Here is a 12,754-nt window from a genome sequence, read left to right on the forward strand (position 1 = left end):
AAGACCTTTGTGTATTACAACTTCCAACTCTAAAATGAACTAGCAACGGAAATTACTTTATTATAATGGAGTCAAAGCTTAAGAATAGCATGTGATGCTATTATATACTTTATATTTTATAAATGTTTATATACTAAATAATTTAAAAAGTTTCATCAATTGTAATAAATGAACCACACCGATACAAGTTGTTAATAATAGGGTAGTATATGGGAATCATCCATTTTATGCCTGATTGTTCTGTAAATTCACAATTTCTCTAATAACAAACTTTTTAAATTAAGTCACTTCATAATTTCATGTATAAACCAGCAACACTTATTTTTTCTTCTCATTGTTCCAAATACATAAACATTTTTAGACACTGAAAATAGAAAACCCAAGACTGAATTCATTTAAGACAGGGAATACTTTATTCAAAACCCATTAGAAATGGAGTTTGGGTCTGTAACAAAGTGTTCATATTTAAAGCATAGGTCAGTATTTGTATGAGCGTATACACTGCTACATACAAATTAACTGATTCACACTGCAGCTTTTCAATGCTTAAAACAGAATAAGCTTCCCTGTAAAAGCAGCACCTTTGTGACTTTTAAATTTAGTATTCTTCTCCTTCTTCCTCACCTTCTCCTTCAACAGAATCTACACCAACCTCCTCATAATCCTTCTCGAGGGCAGCCATGTCCTCACGGGCCTCAGAAAACTCTCCTTCCTCCATTCCCTCCCCCACGTACCAGTGGACAAAGGCACGCTTGGCGTACATCAGGTCAAACTTGTGGTCCAGGCGAGCCCAGGCCTCAGCAATGGCTGTGGTGTTGCTCAGCATGCACACAGCTCGCTGCACCTTGGCCAGGTCGCCACCAGGAACCACAGTGGGAGGCTGGTAATTAATGCCGACCTTGAAGCCAGTGGGACACCAGTCCACAAACTGGATGGTGCGCTTGGTCTTGATGGTGGCAATGGCAGCATTGACGTCTTTGGGAACCACGTCGCCCCGGTACAACAGGCAGCAGGCCATGTATTTACCGTGGCGAGGGTCGCATTTCACCATCTGGTTGGCCGGCTCAAAGCAAGCATTGGTGATCTCTGCTACAGAAAGCTGCTCATGGTAGGCTTTCTCAGCAGAGATGACAGGGGCGTATGTGGCCAGAGGAAAGTGGATGCGGGGATAGGGCACCAGGTTGGTCTGGAATTCTGTCAGATCTACATTCAGGGCACCATCGAACCTGAGGGAAGCTGTGATGGAGGACACAATCTGACCTATCAACCTATTCAGATTGGTGTAGGTTGGGCGCTCAATATCAAGATTTCTGCGACAGATGTCATAGATGGCCTCATTGTCTACCATGAAGGCACAATCTGAGTGCTCCAGGGTGGTGTGGGTGGTGAGGATGGAGTTGTAGGGCTCGACCACAGCTGTGGAGACCTGGGGGGCTGGGTAAATGGAGAACTCCAGCTTGGACTTCTTGCCGTAATCAACAGAAAGGCGTTCCATCAGCAGGGAGGTGAACCCAGAACCGGTTCCCCCACCAAAGCTGTGGAAAACCAAGAAGCCCTGAAGCCCTGTGCACTGGTCGGCCTGTTAGAAAAGAGAATAGAAGAGATAGTTATTACTCTTTGTGATATAAGCATAATGTTATTTGCACCTTTCATATCTAAGTGTTGAGATTTTATTTTGACAAACGCTTTTTAAAATGCAGATCACCATGGAATTATTCAGCATTTCTTAATTTTAAAAACTTCATTAATACTTAAAAAAGGACACAAATCATCCATTTTAAAATTGAATTAAAAAAACAAAACACTACAGGAATAATTAATCTCTATTACATTTCAATTCTATGTTTGAAAAAAAAAACAAACCCCAGCATTTATTTTGATGTCTTCCTGAGGGCTCATTTACTGTATATTCCTGAGAATAAACTTACCAGTTTGCGAATTCTGTCCAGAACCAGGTCGATGATCTCCTTGCCGATGGTGTAATGCCCGCGGGCATAGTTATTGGCAGCATCTTCCTTGCCTGTGATGAGCTGCTCAGGGTGGAAGAGCTGGCGGTAGGTGCCAGTGCGAACTTCATCTGGAAAGAAAAACAAAGCACCACCCGTCACCCACAACCCGCACACGCCGACTTCACCCTGGAGGGCATCGGTGGAGCCCCAGGACAGACCTCCTGTCCCAGACCCCTAGGAGCTCACGTGGGCTACTAAGTTCAACTCACCAATGACTGTGGGTTCCAGGTCTACAAACACTGCCCTGGGCACATGCTTGCCAGCGCCGGTCTCACTGAAGAAGGTGTTGAAGGAGTCATCTCCTCCCCCAATGGTCTTGTCACTTGGCATCTGGCCATCGGGCTGGATGCCGTGTTCCAGGCAGTAGAGCTCCCAGCAGGCATTGCCAATCTGGACACCAGCCTGGCCGACGTGGATGGAGATGCACTCACGCTGTACAAAGGAAAAGAGGAAAAAAGTTAAAATTAGGCTGAATTAGTATTTTGAATTTTCAATAATATTTAGGTATTCTTTAAAAATTTTTGAGATGGTATCACTAACATAATAAAAGTGAGTAAGGAAAAGCACCTGCTACAAGTATAGCTGATGGGTGTGGTCCGAATGATAATGTAACTGTTCAGCACATGGTGCAAACCCATTGTTCCCACAGTCATGCTTGAATAGATTTTTCATATTTTAAAAATATGCGAAACACAGATTTTGTAAAATGAAGTAAATTAAATCCAATGCTAAATTAATTGGAATATTTCACTGCTTCCTTCCTCTTTTAATAAAGATTAGGGTTTTGTCTAAATGCGACGTGGTGTTTCAGTGTGGACATCCGCACTGCAGCTGAGGCTAACAGCCACACCCATCTGCAGTCAAGCTGCAGAATCCCTCAATACTAGGAGGTAGAAGCTAAACAAGGTCTCTCTACTGGCCTTGCTGCATTCCTGTATTTGCTGTGCCTGGTGCTAACCTGTATACTGTCTGCTACATTATTTAACAGAGCAAGGTCTATTTCCAGCTACTGTCTCCACGAGCTCATTGTGCTTTTTTGCCTGTTTTCCTTCTCTGACCTAGCCTGGGACCAATGTGCCAGAATTGAAACGAATTAATGAACTAGAACAAAGACACTAGAACAAAAGACAGCTGGATACAGAGTATAATTTCTTCTTTGTCTGCAGAAATTTCAATACTTAAAAAAAAAGTTTTTCTAGAATCTTCTCCATTTCAAAAAAAAAAAGCTGAAAAATTATTAGGATCTTTAAAACAGCTGTTCCTAAATTAGAAACTAGTATCACATGAAAGGCTACCAAACAAAGAATAAAAAGCCTAGTGAAAAGATAATGAAATATTTCTTGAAAACAACGAAATAGTATTTTCATTCTGAGATTCTCCACCCACCACAGAATATTCATACTCATCACATTCAATAGATTTTCTTCTCTAAGTCTTTAAGACAGCTTCCATTGTCTATTCACTGAAGTGTGGGGGGTGGGATGGGAAAGGGCGTTTCCCTGAGTTTTGAGCCTTAGGGTACCTTGGCCCACAGTGGGCTTTCTTCCTCGCAGAACGTGCGGTCCAGACGGACAGATGGACACACACACGTCAGCGCGGGGCGTTCCCCGACCAGAGTCTAAAGTGCTTGTCTAGTGAACTGTGACCTTCCTCCTTAAGAAAAATAAATATACCTCATCTAAGTTTTAACAGTGAAGGAAAATCTTTTGAGGCGTACAGTTCGGCCGTGATTAGAGGCTTCTACGAGGCCTTCTCCCGCCAGCGAGCGATCGCCGAGGGCGAACCCCGCCCAGTGCAGCAACGCCGAGGAGCACGAAACATTCAAGTCCGCCGCCGCGCCGCCCGCCAGGGGACCCGGAGGAACTCCTTTATTCCGTTACTAAACTACCAGCGAACCGGCCGGGCTCCTTCTACGAAACGAGAGCCCGGCTTCGTCCCTGCGTTCTCCGCCGCACCCCCGCGCCCCTGCTCTCTCCGGACAATGACTCCTCTTCCTGTTCCCGGGAGACGCGGCGAGACAGAAAAGAGGCGCTCGAGGGACGCCAGCACATTCACCACGAGCCGACCGGCGGCTCCGCGCCGCCCCTGCCGGCCCCAGGCCTTCCCCCCGACAGAGGGGCCCCTGCGGCCGGGAGGCGCGGTGGCGCAGCGGCCGCGGCCGCCTTGGTTCCGGCCCCGCGCTCGGGCTCGGCGCGCAGGGCCCGCCGGGCTCCTGCTCCGCGCGCTGCGGCCGCCGGCTCAGCCCACGAAGCAGAAACGACTCTCGCTCGAAGAGGTCGCAAGGGAAAATGGCTTCGGGTTTTCCAGTAGACGCTGGAGAACTAACCCCACCCAACTGCCAAGAGCTGGAGAAAAGAGATTCTTACCATGGTTGCTGCTTCGCGGCTGCCGAGCAGATGGCGGAGAAGAGGAGAGGTTTTTGCTTCTTACAGCGCGACTCTTAGGCGGTCGATGTAAGAGAACCTGCGGCACATGGGCGGATGCGGCTGCCTATATACAGCTCGGTCACCATGGGGATGGACCGGGGCCTTTTCCTGTTGGTCCAGACCCCTCAATCTGCCCAGAGAAGCCACGACAAGAGAGTGGTGATTGGTGCAAGCGACATGGGATGAGGTAATCTCTCCCCCCTCCCCCCCCCCCCCCCCCAGCATCCATAGACTGTTTGCATCCTTCAGACAAAGAGACCAAGGAAAAGCAGTTAGCCAAGCATCCATTATGGGGTGGGGTCGGGGGAAATGGAAGAAAAGAGGACTGGGGTTGGATGATTTTATAGTACTTATTGAAGCATGTTAGGTTTTTTCCTTACACTTATCGCGGAATTTGTGTTGAGATGAAATATTCAATGGAAAATCACTCCCTGTACCTCCTAAACTGTGTTTGGTGAAGATTCAACGTCCCTAATTGCTTTGAAAATAAAGTAGGAGAATTTGGGAACTCATCGTTTAATGCATGACTTTTTTTTTTTTTTTTGGTAAACCTATACAACTTCTCTAATAATTTTTTAAAAATAAAGTAGGAGAGAAATGGAAGTGATTAAAATGGCTTCAGTAACTTATTTTTTAATTTAAAAAAATTCAATAATAGAGCTTTTCCAAATGGTTTCTTAGGTGAAGGTAATTTATTTCCAGACCTTTTTTTACTCCCTCCCCACAATAGCTAAACAAAAATTAAGGAGGAAAGAATAACCGTATTGACAAGGAAGCACACGAGTAGTTTTGATTCTGCAGTAATAAAGACCTAATAAATGTGGAATAATAAAATAATTACTAGAAATAGTCCTTACCTGAAGTTTATATAGTATTTTTTGTGGTATATTGTCCCTAGAAATGAATCATCTTTCCTGATATAGAACTGGACAAATACAAGGCAAAATAATTGAGTTCAGAAGTTAAACTACCTGTTTATGTATATTTCTGCGTTCTCTTTTCTGGAAAGTAACAAGCAAAAAAAAAAAAAAAAACACATCAAATTAAAGAGAGGAGAGATATGTCATGTAAAAAGAAGACCATTTTGTAATGTTGCCTCCATCCACAGACAATTTTGTAATGTCAGCTCAATAACGGCATTTCTTTTTTATGTAGTTCTTATGTGAATTCGGTAAATATCCTCCTCTGCGATTGCTCTTCTAACTGTGGGAATTGTAGCCAGCCTCACATGGTTGCTATTCAACCAGACTCTGGTGGTTGCTCAACTGCCCGTTGAGGACAAAAAGGCTTTGCATTCACTCCCAGGAAATAGATTGCAGTAACATTCTTTTGCTATTTAGAGAGTCTCCATTATCAACAAGGATGGACAATGCAGAGTAAGTCTCTGGACTGGGTACCAACCTGACTTTGCTGATAAACTTTCAGAGGTTAAGAATTTAGTTTTGCCACCAAAGTTGGAAAACAGTATTTAGGCAGATAATGTTTCATTCGGTTTTCAGTGACAAATTTTGAGTGTGCAGCACCATTGACTGTACTCTACAGAGCCCATTCATTCCTGCTGGGCTGGCAGGCAGAGCAGGGTGTGGGAGAGGGGAGACAGCTGCTGCAGGTTGTGCTGTGACAGTGGCGGCCATAGATTTTTCCAGCTTGCCATCTACAGCTCTGCTTTACTTCAAATGTGCTGCAGTAGTCTTCTCTAGAAAAAAAATAAAAACCCAATATAAATTATTTTATTTACTTCTTGCACATCTCATAGGAAAATGATCAACATCATTTAATCTCCATCTCTTTAGCAAATGAAAGTATAGAGAAAGGATTAAAGATGGCTTGAATCTGATATGCTTTCTGAACCCAGAGGTAAACTTGACCACCAAAAATAAGAATTAAATGGTAGAGGGGAGCATAAGCATAAGTAGATCATTCAGAATACTTCTTTCAAAATTTTAATAATGAAAGAAATAAGAGGGCTAGACCATGGTAAAATGTACAGGTTTCCTTTTTAGAATGAGAGGGAGAGCCTTGAATTTTATTTTCTTTACAATATAAAACATTAATTAAGAAATATATCATTTCCCTAATAGTCTCAGTTCTTTACCCAATCTACAGAAGATTAAATAAAAGAGAGGAGGATTCCTGCAATTGATTCTTTGTAATTCTATCTCAGAGCCATTCTGTGCCATATGTAAATGAGATGTTTTTTCCCTTTGGGCCTAAGTAACAATAAGATCTAGGTCAGAAATATACTATTTAAGCACTGATAGTCTATTAAATATATAAATATGAGAGCAGGGGAAATAATACTCTCTTCTTTTTGTTCCTTATTATCTGACTTAATGGCATGCAAACTCTGGGAAGCAAAAATTATTTTTTACTAGTTCACGTCTTATTTTTGCTGCCAATTTCTTTAATTTACATCAATATATATGTATAAGTAATCTACCCTAGATTCATTCTTGTACACAGTAAGATTACTATAAAATATCTTTCTTTTGTAGTATTTGTAGAATTTTAAAAATTTATTTGCCTGATTACACCCCTCCATTAAAATGTGAGTCCTTGTCCCTAGGAAAGTGGCTAGCATAAGTAGACATTAAATACATGTTTGTTGATTATTACAGCTTGTCTGTGCATATTTCATTTACTATTATCATGGTGAGTAATTTAAAGGTATTAATAAAGTATTTTACTTTTCATATTCAACAAGCATTTACTGAGTATCTACAGTGCGCTCTTGTGTGGGAATTCAGAAGTAGTTGCATAGACATTTTTCTCTAAAACCTTCCAATTTAGTTGAAGAAACAAAACACGTACATAGCTTTGAGATTGGCATGCGTTTTTGTCTGTAGGGGTGGTGGGATACTTGTAGAAGCCATTGCATGACCTCATGTGTCATTACTTAATGTAGGAAACAAGAGCATTGTCAAACACCCTTTTTTTTTCTACTTCACCTCCTATTCATTCCTAAATCCATTCTGATCTGCTTTCTGTTCCAGCCATCCCTGGAAACCAAATGTGCTCCACATTTGTTGCTGGATCCACTGCACACTTTTTCGTTCTTGACCTGTGATAAGCTTTGTTGCCCTTGACTATTATCTCTTTCTTGAAACATTTTCTTCCTTTGGCCTCAAAAAGTACATTTTCCTGGTTTCCCTCCTACATCTTTTGTTCCTTCTCAGTCTTTGCTGCGAAGACTTTCTCTAAACTTTAAATGTTGGAGTTCCTCAATGTTCAATCCTAGACTCTTTAATCATTTCATTCCATGCTCCATAGGTGATCCCATACATTCCTAGGGTAAGCACATTCACTCCCAAGGCTTCACATGCTTTCTGTATGTTGATTTCTCCACATCTTCTCTTAGCTCCAGATCATATAGTAAACTTCCAACCTCTAGTTTGATTTCCCACAGATATCTCAAACTGAACGAGTTTTCTGCTTGGCCAAACATGTACTTTCTACAGGGTTCTCTTGCTCAGTAAATGGAACAGTATACTCTCGGTTTCTCAATTCAGAAACTTGAGAATTATTCTTTTTTTTTTTTTTAAAGCAGTTTAATTGAGATATAGTCACATACCATACAATCTATCCAAAGCGTACAATCAGTGGCTTTTAGTATAATCACAGTATTGTGGTTACACAAAAAATTTTAGAACAATTTCATTACTCTAAAAAGAAAAACTCCACACCCCTTAGCAGTTCTTCCCAAGCCCTACATAACCACTTATCTAATTTCATCTTTAAAAATTGATTTGTATTTACGTTTGATATAAATGGAACCATACAATATATAGTACTTTGTGTTTAGTTTCTCTTACTTAGCATAATATGATTTTCCCCCATTATTAACATTTTATACAGTAACATGCATTTATTTAGTTTCAAAGCAAAACAGTCGTATATATGAAATATTACCCATATTCCTATTTCACATGAGGTTTTACTATGCTATACAGTCCCATGTTACTTCCCTCCACCCCTGAGATGGCTCCCTAGTTTGTCTGCTCATTATCTACTCGTTGTGTCCACTTTTCCTCTTTCGGAGGCACTGGGAACCAAACCCAGAACCTCCCATGTGGGAGGTGGGAGCCCAACTGCTTGAGCCACATCCACTCCCCCATGTTACTTTTTTTTTTTAAGATTTTTTATTTTTTTATTTCCCCCCTTTCCCCTCTTCCTGCCCTGCTCTTTTCACTGTCTGTGTTGTCTTCTCTTCTCATTTTCTCTCCTCTAGGATTCACTGGGATTCAATCCTGGAGTCCTCTGATGGGGAGAGAGGTTCCTTGTCAGTTGCACCACCTCAGTTCCTGGTTTCTGCTGCATTTCACCTTGACTCTCCCCTTGTCTCTCTTTTGTTGTGTCATCATTTTGCTGCATGACTCACTTGCACGGGGCACTGGCTCACCATGTGGGCACTGGCTCACCATACAGGCATGCTTTCTCTTCTTCTTTTTCACCAGGACGCCCCAGGGATCGAACCCAGGTTCTCCCATATGATAGACAGGGGCTCTATCACATGAGCCACATCCACTTCCCCATTTTTTTTAGCTTTCCTTTTAGTAATATATGTGACCTGAGACTTTCCCTTTCAACCACTGTCATACCCATATAATATCTCTGCTAGTTATAAACACTATGATGTGCTTTTACCTTTTCTATTCACTTACAGAGATTAACGAACCAGTTAATCTTTTCACCAATTCTATACTAGTTAATCCTCACCTTTCCATTCTCTAAACTCATTCATTTTTCTGGTGACCTATGTTCAAGTTATTAATTCCATGAGATTACATAATATATTTAGTTCACAACAGTGCAGTCATACAGTATGTAGCAGTTTGATATGGTTATGAATTCCAAAAATAGATATCGGATTATGTTTGTAATCTGATGTGTTCCTGGGAGTGATTAAATTATGATTAGGGCTTTGATTGGCCACATCATTAGGGTGTTGAGTCCCCACCCATCAAGGGGTGGGACTCACAGATAAAAGGCATGGCAAAGGACAGAGTTAAGGTTTTTTTTTGTTGTGTGTTGTTTTTTTTTTTTTGTCTTTATTTAGAGTTGAGGGTTTTTGATGTTGGAGTTTTGATGTTGGGAGTTTGATGCTGAAGCTTTAAGCTAGAGCCCCAGGAAGTAAGCTCACAGTAGAAAAAGAAGCAAGCCCCAGGAAGAGAAGAGCCCTAAGCCCAGGAAGAAGCATGCCCTGGGAAGAGAGGAATCCTGAACCCAGAGAGAAGCAAGACCCTGGAAGAGAGGAACCCAGGAAACCTGAAACCTTGCAGACATCAGCAGCCATCTTGCTCCAAGATGTAGAAATAGACTTTGGAGAGGGAAGTAACATGCCTTATGGTCTGGTATCTATAAGCTCCTATCCCAAATAAATACCCTTTATAAAAACCAACCAATTTCTGGTGTTTTGCATCAACTCCCCTTTGACTGACTGATCCACAGTATTTGACCTTTTGTGTCTGCTTGTTTCCCTCAACATAAAGTCCTCCAGGTTCATCCATGTTATCATATGCTTCACTACTTCATTTCTTCTTAAGCTGCATAATATTCCATTGTGTGTATATACCACAGTTTATTTATCCATTCATGGATTGATGGACACCTGGGTGGTTTCCATTTTTTGGCAATCGTGAATAATGTCTCTATGAACATTGGTGTGCAGACGTCTGTTCGTGTCGCTGCTCTCAGTTCTTCTGGGTATATACCCAGTAGTGGCATTTCAGGGTCATGTCGCTAATCTATATTCACCTTCCTTAGGAACTGCCAAACAGACTTCCACAGTGGTTGTACCAATCTACATTCCCAGCAAAAGTGAATTAGTGTTCCTATCTCTCCATATCCTCTCCAATACTTGCAGTTTTCAGTCTTTTTCCTTTTTTAAAAGTTTATTTTTTAAATTTATTTCTCTCCCCTCCCCCCCCCCCCAGTTGTCTGTGTCCCTTCACTGTGCGTTCTTCTGTGACCCATTCTATCCTGATCATTGGCACCGGGAATCTGTGTTTCTTTTTGATACATCAGCTCTCCGTTTGTGCGGCGCCACTCCTGGGCAGGCTGCTGTCTCTTTCGCGCTGGGCGGCTCTCCTTATGGGGTGCACTCCCTGCGCGTGGGGCTCCCCTACGCGGGGGACACCCCTGCGTGGCAGGGCACTCCTTGTGCGCATCAGCACTGCACATGGGCCAGCTCCACACGAGTCAAGGAGACCCAGGGTTTGAACTGCAGACCTTCCATGTGGTAGACGGATGCCCTATCCATTGGGCCAAGTCCGTTTCCCTTCAGTCTTTTTAGTAGTGGCCATTCTAATAGGTGTGAAATGATATCTCATTGTAGCTTTGATTTGCATTTCCTTAATCGCTAATGACGTTGAACATTTTTTCATGTGTTTCTTCACCATTTGTATTTCTTCTTTGGAAAAAATGTCCACTTAAGTCTTTTGTCCATTTTTTTAATTTGTCTTTTTATTGTTGAGTTGTAGCATCTTTTTATATATCATGGATATTAAACCCTTATCAAATATGTGATTTCCAAATATTTTCTCCAGTTGAGTTGGCTACCTTTTCATCCTTTTAACAAAGCCTTTGGGGTGCAAATGTGTTTAATGTTGAGGCTCTCCCATTTATCTATTTTTCTTTCTGTTGCTCATGCTTTGGGTGTAAGGTTTAAGAGACCCCCACTTAGGACCCTACACACTATCTGGCATATAATAGATCCTCAAAAACTATTTGTGAGTTGAATTAATTCATTGAAGCATTTCAGTAAATTGAAGTAGAACTTTGTAATGTGACAAAGGGACAATACCTTCTTCCATTTCCTATTTCTTGCCTTTCCTACTTCTAAAATTCCTTTAAAGGAAGACAATTATTCTTTGTAGAATAATGCCAATTAGTAAATGTGGACAGAATAATAGAATTAGAAAAATCACGCTTTACATTCCCTAATGAAATAGTTTATTCAGGCCAAGATTATCAGTGCATGAAAACTCAGATAAAGATTGATGGGGAATTTTTTAATGGAGGGATTAGGCTGTTACTCCCTGAACTTAATAGTCAATTTAGCACCGCTAAAGCTGGGACAAGCAGACCTCATGAACCTATGACATGAGGCAGTAGGAAGCGCACAGCATCACCTATGAAGTGATCTTGCAAAAGCACTAGCACTGAATCTAATCAAGCCTTTAGAGGCAACCTCCTTTTATGGGAAATATAGGGGATAGATGACACTGCAAAGAGACAAACAGAGTGTGGGCTATTCAGCAGGACAAATGATGTGGTTTCTGCAACAAGTCAGTGGTAGGATGGGGTAAAAAAAGAAAAGGTGGGGGGGGGGGGACGGACTTTGGCCCAGTGGTTAGGACGTCCGTCTACCATATGGGAGGTCCGCGGTTCAAACCCCGGGCCTCCTTGACCCGTGTGGAGCTGGCCCATGCGCAGCGCTGATGCGCGCAAGGAGTGCTGTGCCACGCAAAGGGTGTCCCCCGTGTGGGGGAGCCCCACGTGCAAGGAGTGCGCCCCGTAAGGAGAGCTGCCCAGCGTGAAAAGAAAGAGCAGCCTGCCCAGGAATGGCGCTGCCCACACTTCCCGTGCCGCTGATGACAACAGAAGCGGACAAAGAAACAAGACGCAGCAAACAGACACCAAGAACAGACAACCAGGGGAGGGGGGGAAATTAATTAAATAAATAAATCTTTAAAAAAAAAAAAAAAAAAAAGGTGGGGAAAGGAGAGTGCTCACATTAGAAGAGATTTTTGAAACTATCAAATATAACAATGGGTGTTGTTTGGATCCTGATTCAAACAAACCAAATGTAAACCATTTTGGAGAAAAGCAGAAAAATTTGAATATGGACTGGTTTTTAGATGTTACTAAGGAGTTATCATTAATTTTCTCAAGTGTGATAATAGTAGAATGGTTTAAAAAAAAATTCCATAATTTTTAGAGATACTTGTAGAAGTGACGAGGAGTAAAATGAAATAAGGTTTGGAATTTTCTTTAAAATGCTTAAGAAAAGGGAAGTAGGTGTGGCTCAAGTGATAGGGCTTCCGCCTACCATATGGGAGGACCCGGGTTCTATCCCTGGAGCCTCCTGGTGAAAGAGAAGAGAAAGCGGGCCTGCGTGGTGAGCCAGTGAACATGTAGTGAGCCAAGTGCCTGCGTGAGTGCCTGCACAGTGAGCTGAGTGCCCATGTGAGTGCCCGCATGGTGAGCTGAGTGCCCACATGATGAGCCAGTGGCCACATGGTGAGCTGAGTGCCTGTGCAAGTGAGTCACACAGCAAGCTGATGACACAACAAAAGAGAGATGAAGGGGAGAGTCAAA

General features: G+C 42.3%; 2 protein-coding genes across 2 annotated transcripts in view; one reads left to right on the forward strand and one right to left on the reverse strand.

Annotated features, from left to right (window-relative positions):
• Window positions 1-390: 390 nt before the first annotated feature.
• TUBA1A (tubulin alpha 1a) lies at window positions 391-4,491 on the reverse strand. Its single transcript, XM_004446956.5, has 4 exons — window positions 4,376-4,491; window positions 2,219-2,441; window positions 1,929-2,077; window positions 391-1,579 (listed from the first exon to the last, which is right to left on the reverse strand). Exons 1-4 carry the CDS (start codon window positions 4,376-4,378, stop codon window positions 599-601), a joined length of 1,356 nt encoding a protein of 451 aa, XP_004447013.1. The 5' UTR covers window positions 4,379-4,491; the 3' UTR covers window positions 391-598.
• A 33-nt stretch (window positions 4,492-4,524) lies between these two features.
• The window catches only part of LOC101437740 (tubulin alpha-1C chain), a 111,484-nt gene continuing 103,254 nt past the window's right edge, over window positions 4,525-12,754 (forward strand). The window contains exon 1 of the mRNA XM_058307932.2: window positions 4,525-4,622. Coding sequence (XP_058163915.2) covers window positions 4,618-4,622 — 5 coding nt within the window. The 5' untranslated portion in view covers window positions 4,525-4,617. The remainder of the gene's footprint in view (window positions 4,623-12,754) is intronic.

The sequence above is a fragment of the Dasypus novemcinctus genome, chromosome 12 (assembly GCF_030445035.2).
Source record: "Dasypus novemcinctus isolate mDasNov1 chromosome 12, mDasNov1.1.hap2, whole genome shotgun sequence".
Classification (NCBI taxonomy): Eukaryota; Metazoa; Chordata; class Mammalia; order Cingulata; family Dasypodidae; genus Dasypus; species Dasypus novemcinctus.